At 41.7% G+C, this 19,381-nt stretch overlaps 2 protein-coding genes across 3 annotated transcripts; one reads left to right on the forward strand and one right to left on the reverse strand.

Moving 5' to 3' along the window:
* The first annotated feature begins 374 nt into the window (after nucleotides 1-374).
* On the forward strand, nucleotides 375-13,476 carry scg3 (secretogranin III). Of its 2 annotated transcripts, none has more exons than XM_008404568.2 (12): nucleotides 375-858; nucleotides 1,400-1,452; nucleotides 1,637-1,679; nucleotides 1,819-2,046; nucleotides 3,542-3,684; nucleotides 4,001-4,144; nucleotides 4,238-4,463; nucleotides 4,740-4,856; nucleotides 7,680-7,763; nucleotides 8,569-8,679; nucleotides 9,717-9,806; nucleotides 12,726-13,476. In XM_008404568.2, the coding sequence occupies exons 1-12, from the start codon at nucleotides 756-758 to the stop codon at nucleotides 12,842-12,844; spliced, it is 1,461 nt and encodes a 486-aa protein (XP_008402790.1). In that variant the 5' UTR covers nucleotides 375-755; the 3' UTR covers nucleotides 12,845-13,476. The 2 variants fall into 2 exon arrangements, with proteins under 2 accessions (XP_008402790.1, XP_008402791.1); XM_008404569.2 differs by having other exon boundaries at nucleotides 376-858; nucleotides 1,819-2,034.
* Nucleotides 13,477-13,933: 457 nt separating this feature from the next.
* On the reverse strand, nucleotides 13,934-18,655 carry lysmd2 (LysM, putative peptidoglycan-binding, domain containing 2). Its single transcript, XM_008404567.2, has 3 exons — nucleotides 18,185-18,655; nucleotides 17,035-17,387; nucleotides 13,934-14,562 (listed from the first exon to the last, which is right to left on the reverse strand). Exons 1-3 carry the CDS (start codon nucleotides 18,431-18,433, stop codon nucleotides 14,511-14,513), a joined length of 654 nt encoding a protein of 217 aa, XP_008402789.1. The 5' UTR covers nucleotides 18,434-18,655; the 3' UTR covers nucleotides 13,934-14,510.
* Between the last annotated feature and the right edge of the window lie 726 nt (nucleotides 18,656-19,381).

Below are 19,381 nucleotides of genomic sequence, written 5' to 3' on the forward strand. Positions count from 1 at the left end.
TTTTTTTTTTTTTTTTTTTTTTTTTTTTTTTTTTTTTTTTTTTTTTGCTGTTATTTTTTTCTGGATAGTGATTCCAATGCCTCGCGTTTTAGATCTAAATCTGAAAATAGGTTAACAAAATAATATTCATAATGCAGCCTGGAGAGAGAGAGAGAGAGACAGAGAGAGAGAGAGAGAGAGACAGAGAGAGAGAGAGAGAGAGAGAGAGAGAGAGAGACAGAGAGAGAGAGACAGAGAGAGAGAGACAGAGAGAGAGAGAGAGAGAGAGAGAGAGAGAGAAACTCGCGCACTTCTTGCAGTGTTCATCCCCTCCTTCTCCTTTGTCTCCCCCACGTCTCCTCCCCCTTCCTCTCTGATGAGGGGGCAGGTCTTGTTGTAGTGGGCTGTATTACTGCCTTGGCAGGTGATGCTGCAGCTCACACGGGGCTGGAACAGCCTCCTTGCTTATCTGCTTTTAATTAGACAGGTGACCTGCTTTCAGCACCACCGTGCGTCAACAGCTCCGGCAGCGCACATCATTTTTTTTTTCTCTCCAGCCTTTACCCGCCCGGTGCGTCTATAGGCAGACACAGCGGCTTCGTCCCCATCAAGACGCAGCACCGGGTTCTGGAGCTGTCCACGCATTCAGCACTTCTTTTGTTTGTTTGCTTTTTTTCTTTTTTTTTTGTTCCTCAGGAAAAGAGATTCCCCCACCAGACTCACTCACGCCGATAGGAACCGGTTTCCTGCGCGCTCCGTGGTAGATCATTCCGAGGATGGCGTCAAAACGCGTTGGCCTTTTCGTGCTTCTCCAGCTCCTTGTTCTGAATGTAGTCAGCCAGACATCTGCCTTCCCCACACCTACAGCCTCAGCGGATGGTGAGTTCGCGGGAACTGGGGCACCATTTGATTGACAGAAATGTGCGCATGTCGTTTTTAAGATTTGCATAAAACTTCCCAAAAGTACAACGAAACGCTAAATGGAGCGCATAAAGAAGTATAAATAATAATAAAAAAAATTATAAATTGTGTTTGGTCTGCTGTTTTATTTCCCTTGCCTGTTTTTGTCTAAATTCAAATTAAACATAGCTTGTCGTGTAACCCCGCAGAGTTGAGCTCCGTGCAACTCGATGGCGGCTGCTGGTGTTTTTAATGCGCCCGGTCGCTTTAGGCCGCTTGTGGTCTATTTTCGCCACAGTTTAATCTTTTGTTTGATAATCCGATTAAGCTCTGCCTCTGGTGGAGAGTTAGGAGGGCAGAAACCCAGCAGATCACATCAATCTGAAAGGTCAATTTTCACCGAAGCAACTTTAAATTATGTCTCAAGTGAATTAAAGTTCGTAATTAAATCATCTGTACGGCTCATGTATTCTGCTTACGGTCACCAGTTTGAACGCCTAAAGCGGTGATTTCGTTGCAGATAAAACTGTGTACAACAGGCAGCTGACAGAAGAGAGACCTTTACAGGAACAGGTTGGTGACGTCCCCTTTTGTCTATACACCCCACACAGCTCATTTTCTTCTTTTAATATCCGGCCAAATGTGTTTTACGGTCACTTTTCAAACAGCCTGGCTTCCCCCCCCCCCGTTATCCCTACAAACATTAATTATCAGACCTCATATCCTGAGTGACAATCAATTGTTTGTCCTTGGCCAGATTGCAGAGGCCGACAGCGTGAAGGCTGCGGTGCAGTCAGCAGGTAAGAGGACACCTCATTGCCAATCAATCGATGGCTCTGTTTCCGCCTGGTGTGCAGATTCAGGTTGCAGCAGCCTTTCCAGTAATGGAGCCATCATCTGCGCCCTTATTCACTGTTGTTTGCTTCTGCTTCCTGACAGAGAGCAAACAACCCGCGATCTCCAAGGACGCGGAGCCAGAGCAAGGCGACGACTTCACCATGCTCAAGTCTCTGGCCGACGGCCAGAAATCGAAAGAGGCCCCGGAAGGGCCGGTGAAGAAGGGTGATCATCAGTACGTCCCCGACGAATCCGATTCGACGAAGAGCAGACGTCTGGCTGACGACTACGACTCCACCAAGCACGGGATGGATTACGGCAAGTACCAGGGTATACGCACGCTGGACATGCACTCCGCACTGATTCTCCTGTTCCTTCCACCCATCATAACGCAGTAGGGAGCCCTTCCCATTAAAACAATGACGCACTTGTCAGTGACACAAGTCTCCAGTCTGCGTCCTTTGTCTTGGTTTTTGTTTTGTTCTTTTTCTTCTCCGTCATCAAGGACAGACCCGTAACGCTGGCTGCTGCCTCTATCCGTTTGCTGGCAGGCCACCAGGCAGACATTTTAAGAAAAGAGTAGACTGAGGAGACACGTGGGTATAATGGAGTTGAGCCGCAGCAGAAAGGAAGCAGTCAGAGACAGGAGGACACGTGAATCCAGCAGAAACAGATTATCCTCTTCCTCCTCCTCGACTCCGATGTGGTGAAACTTGATGCTCTGTCTTCCACTACTTTGCAGGATGCTGTCATCGCTCATATAGGAAAAAACAGAAACATTTTTTAACGCTTGCGCGTTTTTAAGCATGTTTCGACATATGAATATTTAATATAAACTGTGACAACATAGATAATTCACAGTGAGTGTTATAAAATGATGAGAAAAATGTTTTAGTTTGTTTCTTTAATGAGTTATGATAGAACTCCAGACATTTAGTCTTTCTTAAAATGTCTAAAATCACATACCGGAGAATTCTCTTACTTTTTTTTTTCATACATTTTGTTTTTAGCTGCCTTTACAATCAGAACTGGCTTTCCATCTCTCTAAGTTGAGATGGAACGTTTTTCTCTATAGAGTTTATATGCATTTTTGTATAGCTTCTGTTATATGTTTAGTTTTTTTTTTTTTTTGCTTAAGGAGTCAACCAATTTTAATTTTTGTTTCTTAAGTGCAAATGAATGACTTTCTGATTAGGCATCAATATGCAAATACTTCCTAATAAAATAAATGTTATATTTATGGCATTCACATTTTTTCCACATCACTTTACGTTTACACTCACATTAGGTCTGCCCTTCATGTTATCTCAGAGCACCTTCAACACCTATCTTCATTTTAAGGGGGCCCACATTGACTTCCGTCTGACCTTTGAAGCCCTCTTAGAGGTCAGGTGACTGGAAGTCAAACCACGGAGCATCATCGCTTCCTCTGCTCCTGCATTTGGACCCAGCAGAGGCACAAACCTTTGTTTTCTTCTCCCCCTCTTCCAGATTACGCTCTATGCGCTTACATTTGGCAAGCTCAGCAGTCAAGATCTTATCAAAGTGAGCCAAAAATAGATGGAAGGAACCGTATCACTCATGATTCAACCTGCACACACGGACAAAAATAATCTGGCACTGCTCCTCGTTTTTCACTCAGTTTTGGACCTCGGGAAGCAGCTGGCGCCGTTATGCAAGTGTCAGACTGTCGCAGTTGCACATTTGTCGCTCGGGATTGCTGTGACACGCCGAATATGAGGAACGCTTTTTTTTTTTTTTTTTTTAGTGTGTAAAGAAAGTAATTCTGCTCCACGGGGCTGAAAGCAATGGTCTCTCTTCACAGATGACCCAGAAAGCTTCCGGCAGGTTGACGGCACCCCGCTGACTGCCGAGGATATCGTTCAGAAGATTGCCAACAAAATATACGAGGAGGACGACAGAGGGGTTTTTGACAGGATCGTCTCCAAGCTGCTCAAACTGGGGCTGGTAAGCGCCGAGCTCAGCATCGCCCTCTGAAACTCGTGTTGAGTTGAGCCCCAGCGGGTCGCTTGACATTTCCCCCCTGTGGGGGCTCGCTCCACCCCCCTCTGCGCAGTCTCTACCGTCACTATAGCAGATGAAGATATGTGTAAATTGCATTTATTGTTCCACGAATTCAGCTGTGAATTAGTTTTTTGTCACTCGATGATCAGCTTGTCTTTGCCCCCCTCGTTGAACTGAGGTCACCGATCAATAATTTGGGCTCTATCATCACAAACTTGCTGTTATTGTCTGTTTTTTTGTGTGTTTTTTTTTCCTGTAGATCACTGAAAACCAGGCGGATACTCTGGAATACCAGGTGGCCGAGGCGCTCCAGGATCTCATCACCAAAAATGCGAAGAATAATGAAATCGAGGACATGGACCAGGACTCTAGGGGAGAGCAGGACGACCTGGGTTCAGACACGGTAAGGCGGGAGACAAAAAATGTCATAGTCATGGTAACAGCTGCTAGAATCTAAAACCTGCGGGGGGGTTTTTTGTGTTTTTTTTTCTCTCAGGACGCATGGGAGACACCCAGGCGGCGTTACGATGAAGAAGACGATGACGAGGTAGCCAACAACGATGACGAGATTGCGGACGAGGTGGACAGGGATGCGGAGGAAGACGTGGACAACAGCTGGGACAAAGAGAAAGAGGAGGGCAACGAGGTGAACCCTGAAGACGGGCTCCAGGACCTGCAGTACTTCCCAAACTTCTACCGGCTGCTCAAAAGCCTCGATTCAGGTGAAAACTCAAATCCTCCTCACAGAAGATTATTTTATTTTAGTCAAAAGAGGATGAGTCAGGGCTTCCCCACCCCCCACATTTGTTTGAACACAGAAAAGGAAGTGTGGATGATAAAACCACCCACACAACACACACACACACACAGGCACTCCAGTGATCTCATTATCGACACTCCAGTTACGAAGAATTCAGCGGTCAAACGTTTTAGAACCATTTCCATCCATCCGTACGTCCGTCCTCATTCTCTACCGGCTCTCTGCTTTGTTTCTCCAGAGCAAGACGCTCAGGAAAGAGAAACCCTGATCACCATCATGAAGACGCTGATCGACTTTGTGAAGATGATGGTGAAGTATGGCACCATCACTCCAGAGGAGGGAGTTTCATATCTCGGTAAGACGTTAACAATAATTTGGAGGTTTAAATTTTAAGGTACTTCATCAGGTTGCTGAATCACTATTCCAGGTAAATGCTTTAGGCTTTGATTGAACAGGTTTTATTGCTCTTGTGGTCGATGTGGAGCTCAGTTCTCGTGGGACATTTTCAAAGTTGTTCACCACCAAGACTGTTTGTGCTACTTTTTAAAGTGCATAACAGGAAAAGAGAATAATTACAGCTTATCTTAGTTAAAATCATCCATCCATCCTCTTTTCCATAAATATGATGCTTTGTGTTTAACATTGATTATGAAGCATCAATAAATCCTTTCAGCAGTTTTTCATGTGGGCATTAAGCCCAGGGCGGCATCCTGTCAGGGGCAACATGCCAAAAACAACAAGGCAGTTTAGCTGTTGTGTCCCAAATTTGTTTCCTATTGTCTATTTGCACATCATGAAGCCAACAAGGAAAAAATACAATATTTTCACCTCTTTTGATTTGCAGGTTATTTTAAAATTAACTCAAACATTTGGGGTTGTGTGAAAAATCTCTTTACGTACAAAAGGTATATGTATGTAATGATGTGACATCTTTGTTGCTTTTTTGACATGGGGCTTACAGCATGATGAAGGATTTCAGATTTAGACTTTAATCCATCCAGTGTGCATCCATTTTATTCATGTCTGTTTTGGTGTTTTTTTCCTGTGTGCTGTTGGTCTAAAGCAGTCGAGCGTAAAGCCAGTGAGGGCAGATAATAAATGTCAGGGGACTTCCAGTATGATCAGACTGGTTACGTTGTGAGCATCAGTAGCCGGTGGAAAGGTCAGCCACCTTTCACAGACAGCACAGCCGTCATCTCTATGTCCGCCTCGGGAAATCCCGAACCCATCCGGTCCTCTCTCCGTGACGTAATCCTTCCCTCAGTTCAAATCAGCAACCAGTCGAAAAGAGAAATTTAAACTTGAGATTAGTTAAAAAATAGAGAAGTTTTGATTAAATAATTTACTCATTTCCTGCCTTAAATTATATTAATTTCATCTCACAATATTTAGGAGAAAATAAAAAGTGAGGTTCAATATATATCTAGAAATTCTTACAATTTTTAATTTAATGAATTGATTTTAATGGAATTTATTTCATTCATTTCATTTTGTTTTTTAATTTCATCCATAAATACAATGATATCTAATAGTTTATATTGGTTTTTTCTCTTTTTTTAAATTTAAAACGTAAATAACTTGGCAGCCATGTTTCCTCTTCACTTCTACTGTTGACATGAATGAGATAAAAACAAATTAAGCTCCAAATTTGTTGTCCACTAAGGTTTGACCCGCTGCGTTTAGCCTTTAGACGGATTATTCAATTCTCCTTCAGATGACCGTTCCCAACAGATGGCCATTACTGTCTCAAACTGCTGCTGCGCTAGCTGCTACACACCGCCACCGAGCGTAATATACCATTAAAAAAGATGCGAGTCTCCGTGGTAACCGGCCCCCAGCATTCTCCTAGTCCAGGTTATATAGCAAGACACAGAAATGGATTTCCTGCATCTCCTAGCGACATGCACACACCCTTCCTCCTCTCTCTCTCTTCCTCCTCTGAACTGGTTGTGATGTTCCAGTGAGTCACAGCAGGTTCACCACTGAGTACTCAGAGCTGCCAATCATCTCTAATCTGGCAGCGGGTGATGCTTGCTTGCTTTAAGATGCAGCCAGAGAGTGAGCGAGATGCAGAGGTAGGAAGCACGGGAAGGGAGGAAAAAAAAGAGGGGCTTTTTCTGTGCTTGTGTGTGTCTCCAGGTGTGAGGAGGTGGACGGTGTACATAGAAAGAGCAGAGGAAAGTGGGCTGATTAGATAGTAAGGATTACAAAACACAAGAGAGGAAATCGGAAAACATTTCAACGCCGAGCCTTGTCATACCCCCTGTTTGATCTGTGAAATAAAAAGATTCCTCACAGTTGTGGACCCGATCAGAAAAACCAAACTATGCCTCTGCTGTCATCTGTATTTTGTCCTCCAAGCTTATAATATTAATTAAAGCAGCTCAGGTGGTAACATTAGACAAACAGTTTCTAACCAGCAGATATTTCTGCTCACGTCAAGAGGAAATCAATAAACACCGCAAAGGTTCTCGGCGCTATTTAAAGCACAAAGTGCTTTAATCTGTCTGTTAACTATTTATGCAAAGCTTTTAAATGATGAATTAGAAGACTGATGGGAAATCAACACAGACGATGTGATTTTAGCTGCATTTATCCCCAGAACATCTGCTTCCTTTATCTTTAGGTGTAATGTTTCCCTCCTCCTGTCCTGTCCAGCCATATGATCTGTGTTTGTGTCTCCTCGTTTCATAATCTCTCTGCAAACACATTATATCCCCCCCCCCCCGTAACACGTACAACACGACCTGAGGATTATGTGATGAATTCATGCAGAAATGTAAACATTTAGCAAACAAACAGCAGCATTTGGTGATGTTACACAGGTCCAGCACACATACAGATAATTAAACCACACATAAATTATTCCCATAAAGGCTTTTTCTTTTTTTTTTACTCTGGTTGAGATTGCTAATTAAGCCACTGGAAATGAGAATGGAGGAGGGAAAAAAAGGAAACACAATGTTATGTTTATGACTGTCGTCATGCTCCAGAGCCTCGTATTCGTTAATGAGAGCGAGGCTTTCTCTCATGATAACCCTCTGAGTCACTCAGGAACATCGTGAGACACCGAAACGGTCAACGGGCGTCCATTCATCGTCCGCAGAGAGAACCGACCGACCGCACTGGACCAACGAGTTCTGAAAGTAAATGTTTGTTCTCTTCTGTCCACCTGCAGAGAACCTGGACGCTATGATTGCCATGCAGACAAAGAACAAGCTCGGAAAGTCCCTCGTGGTCCCGGACATTTCGGGTCTCACCGGTAACGTTTTTTTCTCTTGAATGCTTCAAGCATTCTTCAAAGTGATATCTTTTAGGCTGTGTGATAAAGACAGTGGCTGGACTGGAAGTTTGAAAATAACCAGTTTTTGTTGCTAAAAACTAAGAGAATTCAAGAAAAGGTGCATAAAAAGACCTTTATAACTTTATCCTAATTTACTTGTAGTTAAGTAAATTGGCCCAGACTTGATATATATTTAAAAAATTACAATTGTTTGGAAAAAAAATGGCGAATTGTCCTTTTCTTTGGTCAGAAAAGAATTACGTAGAAATAATCTACATAGTTAGATCATTTCTTTGGCTAAACACTTTCGAAATGGCTCATAAGTAACCTGCAATAAAGTAAAGTTGTTTTACGTTTCACCTGTTTTTTTATACTTTGCCTTCCATGTGTAGTTACACCTTTGATTGAAATGTTAAGCTTAGAATAGATCATTTTATTGCAGAATATCAATCTGAAAGTTTTTGAATAATCCAATCTTTAAGTATATTTGCTCAAGGACTTGAGCACAGGCCCTTGAAGTAAAAAGAAAATAGCTAAGCAATTAAACCTGCTTTTATGCAACAATTAAAACCTTTAAATGCAAAAGAAGAATGAATCCAAGAACATGAAGGAAACACTTCGGGGGGGCGTTATTTGAAAGGCTGTTGAAGCACAGACGCAACTAGCTTCTTGCAAATCAGATTAAAAAAAAAGAATCAAATTACAGATGTCCAATTTACTGAACAGCCACCAAGTGTTTCCGCCAAGAATTTGAACCATATTTGTGTTTTTGTTCTGTTTTTAGGGAAAAACTTTGACGAAGACGACAACACTAAATCCGAGACGGCCAAGATGCAGAAGGAGTACGAGAACCTGAAGGACTCGACCAAAGAGGAGCAGCCGTCAACTGAGACCAGTCAGTCCACAGGGAAACCCTGACGACCGCCAGACACACGCGTAGCGTTTTGTTCTACGTAGACAAACTCTTTCACAGTTTCAACATTTTTCTTTATTTCATGAATGACGATGTCCGTCCTCGTCATTAGCGTGACTCATTCTTTGTGTTTTTTGTTATTGTTTTCTTTTATTTTTATTTTTGCTCAAATCACAATTTTATTGTGTTTTTTTATTTGTTTTGTACCTTCTCATCTCTCAAATAAATATTAAATTTTCCAACAACAACAACAAAAACACAACAAATCCTCACCACTTCACTTCAATTAAGTAAATGATCCTACTCAGTCTACCACAAAATTGGTTTCAGTGCAATGGAAACCAGTTCAGACATTTTGTTTTTCACAGCGGAGCTCCTGGGAAATAAACAACGCTCCGCAGTTCAGGCCAATCATAATTAAGCCCCTGCTCGTCTCTGAACTAGGCCAGTCCAATAACAGGCACCGGAAAAGCTTGTCACAGCCTCGTCTAGTGTGTGTCCTGGCAGACTGTGCACACGGCACGTCAATATAATCCACATTTCCACCCAGACAGGTACAGATAAACAGAGAACAAAACAAAACGCAGACTGGGGTTGTCAGATTCATCAATTACTAAATGGAAAACTGATTGGCTGGTTTTAAAGTCTGCAGTGACTTGGCCTATTTAAGTTTTATCAAAAAAGAAAAAGAGAAAACATCTATATTAATGCACATTTGATCTGTGACTAAATTAAGAGTATAACTGTATATATTACATTCATCTGGGGAGGCTTGCTTTTTGATGCCGTCCTTGCAGCCGTTGTGTTTTCTGTGAAAAAAAAAAATAAGAAAGCATGAGGGTTACATTTTTCATGTTATGAATAATTTATAAATCTACTGCTTGGCTGTTTTACTAGCTGGTAAAATTAAGGTCTTTGCAAGTTTCAGTCTTGGCAAACAAGAAAATGTCTTTCAGGAATAATAGCGCTTCAGTGAGGGAAATGTCTCACCTTTGTTCTCCGTTTCTTTGAAACCCCAGATCAGCCGGGCAAATCGGAGACCTACCTGGAGGCCATAAGGAAGAACATCGAGTGGCTGAAGAAGCACAACAAAGAAGAAGGCAAAAATGGTGAGGCGTTTTTTCATTACAGCAAAGTTGATGATGCAATCTTAGTCCTGATTCCTTCATCTTGCTGAATATGGCTGGAGGTTACACGAGTTTGCTGTTGTAACACGCAGAAAAAGACCCTTATTTCCAAATCACCGCTTCTTCATTCTTCATAAACTGCCATGTCTGGGGCGAAGGAAAACCGGCGACCCTTGTTATCCCCTATTTGCATTTTAAAGGAGCGTGGCATATTAAAATAAATGCTTCGCTCCAGATCTCATCAATATGGATCATCCCTAATCATGCCATCCTAATTGCTCCAGGAACAGCTGCTTGCTTGCCGACAAAACACTTGAATCTGCTTCGCTAAAACACCAAACATACAGTAGCTGAAAAGCAAGGGTGTTGTTCTATGAAACTTTCAGCTTTGGCCTGTAGAGCGGTAAAAACTCTCGTAGCGTCTCCGGCGATGCCGGATACAGTTGGATGTCGCCGTGTTGCAAAATCAATGGCCTGCGCTGCTTAATTAGGCAGAGGGGAATGAATCACTAATGAGTTCTCACCATTCAGATCTGTGCGTGGCAGACGAGCTCGGCGTGATATCCCAGACAAGAAAACAAAAGTTCAGGCTCCGCGAGATTTATCCGCACCGTTTGTTTTATTTGTGCCCATCTGATCCAAGCTCAAAAACAAGGATAAGAAGGTGAAGATAGAGGGATTACGGATTAAAACGAAGTTTGACCCAGATTCTGGCTTTCCTTCCTAAAGACAGGAGAAATGAAAACGACAACAACAACAAGAAAAAAGAAAACGAGGGACTCTTGAAAGTGCGGTGCTGATGGAGGAGAGGGAACATGGGAGGCCAGATCAGCAGGGACGTTTTGTTGGGCGCTCATCTTTAACCTTGCCCTAGATAGGACACTTCATTAACATTCAGGAGTGTGCGACGGTTGTCCGGGACAACTGGGGGCTCCCCACCTTCTTGCCAGCGAACCGAGACATACAGATAATGGTGTAAGAAGAGGCGCACACGGACAAAATGTGTCCAATCACCCAATTTTCCCATGATCAGGCTCCATTTAGGACAAAAATAAAGAAGCATCAGGGTGTCCATTTGTGGCTCATTTCGCAGCACACTGAACTCCTCTTTGAAGCCATCGTCCTTGTTCTTTTTTTAGGAGAGAACAAAGCCTTCGCGGCTGAAAACAGTGTCATAGAAACAGAGCCGGATCCGAGCCATTCGTTGTGTTTACTCTACCAGAAGCCTCCATTAGGACGATCTCAGCAGCCCATTTGTGTGTGTTAATGAGTCCATATAAGTCCGTCCGCACGCCGGTGCGTACGCCTACACTCTGTAAAGATTAGCCAGAGGAGCAGATGGACACACACGGAAACATCCTGGCTTTTGCCACTTGGCTTTTTACGGCCCTAGTGATGGCGACTAATCGCTTTCTTTTGATCTTTTCCACGCAAGTGACTCGAACCGTAAAGCGCTGCAACGATCCACCCCACTGCAAATGCTGGGAGGTTGCAGTGTGTGACCTTTTGGTCGTTCTCTATCCGTCTGCTACTGGCTTAGTTGGAGTCTATGGACCTACATCGGGGCCATAAAGTTTGTTCAAAAGAAAAACAATTTCAAACTGAAAAAAAAAGTATTTGAAATGGAAAAATTTACTCAAACTAAAGATTTGAAACTGAAAATATATTTGTTTTGAAGTTGAACAGAAAAGGATGGGAAACTGAATTTTTTTTCTCATTGTGATCATTTCATCTGAAACAAACTGAAAACAAATCATACTATAGTATAGGCTTAATACATTTTAAAAATATGTTGCGGCACATGATTAAGATCTGCAAAAATATTTCATATGTACTTTTTTTTATTGAAGTGGAATAATCTCACACTGAGAAATATAATCCCCACATCTATCTAGAAAAAATGTTGGCACCCGTATTGTTAATGTTTTACCAATAAGGTAAAATAGGGTTCCAGTTTTCTTTTATACTCTTTTGTGCTGTTGGAGCAGAAAAGGGAACTTTGAACATTTCCTTTGCAAAATCCCTCCACATCATCCAGAGTCTAATAGATTTTCTATATACTTCAGGTCTGCAGACTGAAGAAGGTTGATTTTCATCTGGAGAATCATTTCTGCGCTGATTTGGCCGCACGCTTTGGTCGATATCTTGTTGAAACAACCAATGAAACCCAATTTGTAAGGTTTCACTTTAATATTTTCAGGTATTTCACGGTTTGTGCCCTCCAGCAAGAATTCCCAGGGCATTTTGAAGTCCACAACATCACAGATTTTCTACCATACTTAACAGTGGGCATAAGGTGCTTTTATTTACATTCATCTTTGTTTCACACCAAACCCGCCTGCAGTGTCGTTTGTCAGAAAGTTCAACCTTTGGCCGCATTTTGCTTGCAGGAACCTTTTCTAAGCTCTGTTTCAACAATATTCACAAGAGTTAAATTATGTCACCTGGGTAACGTCTGTTCAAACACGCCATTAAGCTGCGACTTCAAAGCTCACATTGTAGTTATAGCTGCGATAATGGAAACACGACAACATTTAGACACTTTGAGACACCAGGTCAGTTTAGAACTGATGTTGGAAGCTGAGTGTTTGTGTGCAGTTTATAATGATTCATATTATGGATTTTCTCCCAGCACTGAATAGATGTAAGGAAATTAAATGTTATTTTTCCTCAATAATCATATTTTAGCATGAATGCGAATAAAATGATCTATCGTCTTGCAGCATGACCTTCTGATTAGACGGCTGCAAATCTGGCATCAGACAAACATCCTTTGACCCTAATCCTCCTTAGACCTTGTTTGGGTGTGGCATCTCAAGTGTTCCCCCTACCATCCTTAATGAGCCTGCTGTGAACGTCAGATTATAAGCCGCCCCCGTGTGCTGCTTCTCGTCCCTCCAGATTATGACCTGTCCAAGCTGAAGGATTTCATGGACCAGCAAGTCGACTCGTATATCGAGAAAGGAATCATCGCCAAAGACGAAGGAGACACCATAAAGAGGATCTACAGCAGCCTGTGACAAGATAATCCGTCCCAAGTCCGTCACTAAGATCTCCTACAAGAACACACACTCTCTCAAATTATTTTAAATTGTATGATAAATTACCGACAGTATAATCAAAACCCAGTTTCCCAGATGTTCCAAAAATGAACCAAAATTTAAATTTAGTCTCAACTGAATTGAGGAAAATGGAAGACAGCTAGCTAAAATCCTTTAATGAGGAACCTGAATACTTTGTCACATCGCACAGTGAAGTCTGTGAATGTTAGAATCGCATTGCAACAATAAATCCACAGATATCAAATTATACTAATGTGTAAACCTGTCTTAGTCAGCCATACTTATCTTATTTTCCAGCGCATATGTGAGACTTTATGTATTCTTGCTTTTTATTTTACCATAATTATGTTTGTGACGTTATGATGTCTCTGCGCCTTGTTGCTACCTTTTCTTTTTCCTGTTCTGCTGTAAACCACCTGGAGCCCGCTAGGGGGCGGTGTCGCAGTCAGTAATTCTCTCTGCATGTCTCTACTATGTGTTTTACGTCTCCATCAATGTAGAGACAGATGATAGAAGTATTTTTAAATGTAAATATTTGTGGATTTTTTTCCTAAAGTTGTAAAAGCAAATAAAACATTGCCTTTTCTTTATATGTGGTCTGCATTATGCTTGACTAGGAAGTACCTGATGACCTGATGAAAGAAAATTATAAAAAAATAAAATATATATATATATATATATATATATACACTGCTCAAAAAAAAAAGGGAACACTTTAACATTTAAGTGAACACTGAAGTGTTCCCTTTATTTTTTTGAGCAGTATATTTTGAGCCTTTAATAGAATCCTTTAAAGTTATAGAATAGCTCATTATTATACACATCGCATTTTTGTATCATAATGTATCATGGTTATTGCTACAGGCTTCAAAACAAACAACAAATATAACCTTTAAACTGTGACTGTAAGCAAATTATGCGTTTCCCGACCTGTCTTGTGTAAATCCAAGTTTTTGTGGAGGCCTAAACCAAACGTAAAATCCATCTGCACCTCGAGATAAAAAGGAAAGAAAAAAAAAAAAAAAAACCACACTTGACATGTCGTGGTATGGCTTAAATACATATTTATTTCCGCAAATACAACCAAAGAAGTTTAAAAGCACAATAAAACAGCTGTTACAGACATGTTGTCCACACACATAAATAATGCATTCACACTTCAAAAATAGAACTCTCTCTGCACTCTTTTTCCAACACAAAACAAAGACTTTGATGAGGCAAATGTGTTCAAAAGGCTCGAGTCCATCCATCACCTCACTTTAGCAGGATTTTGCTCACGCGGGGAGAAAACACTGATGAGAAAAGCTTTAGCTTTCCAATGATTGGTTTCTTCTGAGAACATTTTTATTTTTTAAAACGTCGGGGGGCTTTTATGGTGCCTAATCTCAGTGCGTCATGTCTCCCTGTGAGGACGAATGCGGCTGGTGTGCTCTGTACAGCAGCTTCGCGTGAATACGCTCAGAAAGCAGACAAAACAGTAAAAAAAAAAAGGAAAAGAAGAAAGAAAGAAAGAAAGAGAATTAATAAAACAAATAATTACAGTTTCATAAATAAGAAGGCAAACATGACACTTGTTCAGCAAGGTAAACTGAAACAGATGAGGTTGTGTTTATGGTCGCGTCCTTTAAAGCTCGTGGTATGACGTTTTGGGGGCCGTGTCGTCCTCCTCGTTGCTCCTGAAAACAGACAGACAGACAGGCAACATGTTTACAGATGTAATCAGAGGTTTAAGCACAACACAACATCGTGAACTCATGTCTTTCTTTCTTTAGTTTGAAGTCAGTGCGAGTGTTTGAATAATAGGCAAATTACCACTTATGAAAGAGCCCTTTCAAAATATGCATGTATGTCATGTATGGCAAGTTGAAAACGACAGCTGAAAGAAAGAAAGCCTCAAAGCTGAAGTATATAACCTTTATGAACAATGTTTTTTTTTCTGCTACATATTCGTTCAAACTGTCACTATGCTGCGACAGTATAACATGAGACAGATAATCAAAGGAGAGGGTGTGAGCAGCACATACACAAGGGTGACTGACAGTGCGAAGACCCTCCTCCTGGCACTGATTGGCTGTTTCTGACCGAGACCCAGGCAGAAGGATGCAGAGGAGCTCATTTTCTTCCACAAGATTATCCATCTCATGCTAAACAGTCACAACATAGAGAGTTTTAACAAATACAAAACAATTATTTATAAAACTTACATATCGCAACTTTAAGAAAACCCTTTAGCAGTTTGCCACCAGCCATGTTTGATCACATGGCCGGTTTTGCTCTTGATTCCCAGAGTTGACAGAAAGATTTCCCTTCAAATTCTGACACATGAACTACATTGTGTTGCTGTAACACGTGAAACATATTAAAGTCTGTGTTTGTAATGTGATAGTCTGAAAAGTTCAAAGAGCATGAATACTTTTGCAGGGGAGCTGGTTTGTGTTCTGCGTCTTCATCACAATCTTTCCTCAGAAACACCAATGGCCACGGCCCAAAGAGTTGCGTGTCCGTTAAGATAATCCCTGCTAGAAACTGCAGTTCAGACTCTTATCTGAGCTTAGTGTGCAATTGCCAGAAGTTCCAGTCAGCGCGTAAGAAAAGTAAAATGTCATCAGAAAAAGGAAGGCCAACACATAAGGCTCTGTGTGCTGCAGCAGCCAGATGCCTTGTTATGCAACTGTCAGGTACTTAGCAGGAGATTTAGCCTCGGCGTGTTCTCCTCGCCCTGCGTGTTGAGACAGAGAGGGCCGCTCAGCTGCAAAGCTGCACTCGTTCATGTCAGCTTCATAGTGGACTGAGTCACGCTGCATACTTTATTTCCACTTCAGCCTCACTCAAAGCGGTTCAGTTTCCTATTATCGTCGGAACGTAGCGCCTCCTCTAAAACAGCAGCGCTGTTTCTGACCCCGGCGTTCAGGTTGTTGCTTCGGGTTTTGCTGTCTAACGAGTAAATGAGCTTTTAGCCTCTGTGTGGTTAGGCAAACAGAGGCGTGCGTCGTTGTTTCCACACCAATCCCAGGGCAAACACGCGCAGACTGCATCCCTGTTTAACTTTGCTGTTTTAATAAAATAAAACATAAACCTCAGATTAACTCGGGGAGGAATAGCAGTGATAGCTGCTACTTCCTTCATGACAGACTATTCTGCAAAATCAACTTTCTTTTGGACCCGATGGGAAGCTTTTGAAATACTAAAGCTGTAGTTTGTTAACCACTTACTTAATTACTTTTACTTTATGTTTCTGTGCTGCATTAACAGGAAGTCCTGGTTCTCAGATACTGCGAAAAACAGAAAAACTGTGTATTCTTAAAAAAAATAAATAAATAAATGAACTTTTAATCTAATCATCTAATATTTACTTTTAAGAATTTTTTTTCATTCTTTGACAGAAAAAAACTGTTCTCATATATAGTGGATTTCAATATCGGCAGGTTTTATTTTATTTTTTCTGGAACCTGACTCCAAATTACTTGCAGAAAATCTACATATTATTAGCTCATTTTTTTGTGTAGTATATCTAAAATATTTGAAGCAAAAATTCAGCTTCTACAGGAAGCTGAACAACCTGAGCGCTGATATGCATTGCCGTCATTTGCAAAGTCGCCAATCCAGAAGCGCCATTCGTGTTTCTTGGTGCTGATTGGCTGAGATAAGAAAGCCAAGACATTTCCCACTGTGCGTATTAATGTTATTAGCGTTTGTGTGAAGTATTTGTGGATTTTAACTTTTCTTGGGCAGCTGATAAAAGTTTTCTGTTCTGTTGTAGAAACAACACATTTTCTACTGAGCCAACAAGTTCCCCAAGTAACAGCTCCATGTCGGCTCATCGGACCAGAACAAGGCTCCTACAGGGATGGTGCCAAAACAGGAGGGTTTCCACCAACACTGGCTTTGCCTGCAGTACTTGAACATTTGCCAGCCTTTATCACACCAAGAAGAACTGGTTTGTCGCAATTAGTGTTTCACGAAGCAATACTCAGTCAACAGTAACACCTTCGACAAACAATCTGATGTGAACGGGTCAGATTTGGACGGTTAGAGAGGACGTGATTCGCTGTAAAACAGAACCCGGAGCTCCTACACAGTGAGGCCTGAAACTGCGACGACTCACATCAAAGCAGCTGCTGCACCGTGAGGGAACGAGGGCGACTCACCTTACTTCCTCTTCCTTCAGCCTCTGTGCAGCCTGCTTTGACTGTTTGATTTGCAAGTCCAGTCTGTGCAAGAAGTCTTTGGCTGACAGCTCCTCGGGCTGAGGCTGAGGCTGGGGGGCGTTGGAGTTCTCGGGAGGCGGCGACGAGGAGGGCGAGGGTCCCTCGATGTCCTGCGTCATAACGTGGGGTACGTGTGCATCCTGGTTTGCCGTCTCCCCGTCACCGTCAGGAGACTCCAGAGACAGTCCGTTAAAAATGGAGCGCTTCTCTGACACCACGGGGATGTTGAGGCTGTTCCTCAAGAAGATGCAGTCGTTGCTGAACAGCTTGTTGGCTCGTTTGATTTGCTCCATCTGTAATATGAGGGTGAAATTGAAAAGAAATATTTTAATAAAATTAAAAAACGCAATGTTTGGGTTCAGGTTTTTAATAGTGATGCTTAAAACAGCATCTGGTGAACTGAATCAGGCAATATTTCCTTGATTATTGGGTTAGGAAACTACAATGTAAGTTTTCCCCTGAATGCATCAAAACAGAACACCCAAACTTTTCTTCAGTCTTTGACTAACTTCTTTCTGAGTTAGAGATATTTGCTTTGTTGTATACACAACTGGATTGAATTGTTGAATAAAACTAAATTTGCACAAATGAGAATAGGAGTTCCAATCCCTGGAACTAAAAATGAAATTGTCCCTTCAAATGCAGATTTAAAGGGAAAGAAGAAAAAATGATCTGCCTTGTTTGTTCTGAATGTGAACATCTCTCTCTGCAGGTCAGCTAAGAGCTGGCACAAACACAAAACTAAGTGTAAAATCGAGAACTAAGATCGCGTTCACACCAACTGAGGGGAAATTACAACCGTGGTAGAACTTCCTGTGGGAAAAAGTGCTAAAAAATGCACCTAACCACAGCTGCCAACCTGAGTGCAGAGGGGCTTCACGTACTACTTTTCTGAGCTCATGCTGTTGTGCACTGATGACTTTAAATTGGTGAATTTGGTGAATAGACACACACACAAGATAGAAGAGCTCAGGCGTAATTATTTCAAAGTGATGCTGTGGCTGGTTGCTGCTTATGTGTCAGGCGGTTATAATTACCGTCATGTTTAGTTACTGTGATCAACATGAACGCAGCAGGGCAGCAGCCTTACCGTCACACCGTATTTGAGAGCAATCCCCTGCAGAGTATCACTGTCTGTAACCCGATGCTCTATGTATTTCTCCCCCAGGGATGCAGTGACGCTGGCTGTACTTCCGTACGAACGGATCTTGGTCCGGGCCAGGCTCTGGGACAGTTCGCTCTCGGACTCGGAACCCGACCTGGACCGCGGGAAGATGGGCTGGGCAAGTCGACCTCCTCCTCCATCCCGCATCGGCAGGACGGGAGAGAACTCCGCCATCTTCTCTCCTGAATAAATAAAGAGGGCAGATATCTATGTTTGTCTTCACGCCCCGGGTGTCTCTCTGCAGCCGAACTACAGCGAAGGTTTAGGCGGCAGGAAGAGCTCCATCCCGGGTCGCTTTGGGCACGTCCACCCTGGGGAAAAGGCGCATGTTTAGGGGGAGACAGCCTCACCGCTCCCCTCTCTCGCGTAGATCCGCTACGTTGATCGTTGTACGTCAAGAGGGAACGTCGAACTTCCGGTTAGACTTTCAAAATAATTCTCAGATCGTTATCAGAAAAATTACATTTACCCATAGTAATTCTAACATATATTTATTTATTATATATTAGAAATAATAAATAAAGACTTATTTTTCCTTTCAAAGATAAGTAAATTTATCTTTTAAGGGAAGGAACCATATATATTTTTTAATGTTTTTAACTTTTAAAAAAATATCTTAAAACATCCCAACATATTCGGTCACCATGTGATATAGCTAAAGCCAGTTTACTTTCAGACCATAAAAACACAAATAAAATAGCTAATACTTCATTAAAAGGAACTGAAGAGCAGTGGTGGAGAAAGTACTCAAAAAATGTACTTAAGTAAAAGTACAAATACACAGACACAAATGTACTCAAGTAAAAGTAAAACTACCACATTAGCATTTGTACTTAAGTAAAAGTAAAAAAGTACTGGCTTTTAAAAATACTTAAGTATTAAAAGTAAAAGTGCTTGCTGAATGGATTACCTAATCGCTAATATCATTAAGTGTCCCGATCGTATTTAATTTTAATACATTAGAAATGTGCCATTTTAATGAACAATGCCACAGATAAAGCATGTTTTTATTATGTTTACACAGTATGTGATTACTTACTATGTGATTCTATGCATCATACTTTCAGGGATGGAAACATCTTGTCTCCTGTCCTAACATAACATGAACTTCACTTTTTTTTT

This window comes from Poecilia reticulata, linkage group LG3 (assembly GCF_000633615.1).
Source record: "Poecilia reticulata strain Guanapo linkage group LG3, Guppy_female_1.0+MT, whole genome shotgun sequence".
Lineage (NCBI taxonomy): Eukaryota > Metazoa > Chordata > Actinopteri > Cyprinodontiformes > Poeciliidae > Poecilia > Poecilia reticulata.

Coding starts and splice junctions, on each gene's coding strand:
- scg3 (XM_008404568.2), top strand. CDS start 756: ATGGCGTCAAAACGCGTTGGCCTTTTCGTGCTTCTCCAGCTCCTTGTT. Junction 7,764..8,568: donor GGACATTTCGGGTCTCACCG/GTAACGTTTTTT, acceptor TTCTGTTTTTAG/GGAAAAACTTTGACGAAGAC. Junction 8,680..9,716: donor GCAGCCGTCAACTGAGACCA/GTCAGTCCACAG, acceptor TTGAAACCCCAG/ATCAGCCGGGCAAATCGGAG.
- lysmd2 (XM_008404567.2), bottom strand. CDS start 18,433: ATGGCGGAGTTCTCTCCCGTCCTGCCGATGCGGGATGGAGGAGGAGGT. Junction 17,388..18,184: donor CTCTCAAATACGGTGTGACG/GTAAGGCTGCTG, acceptor CTCATATTACAG/ATGGAGCAAATCAAACGAGC. Junction 14,563..17,034: donor CTGAAGGAAGAGGAAGTAAG/GTGAGTCGCCCT, acceptor GTCTGTTTTCAG/GAGCAACGAGGAGGACGACA.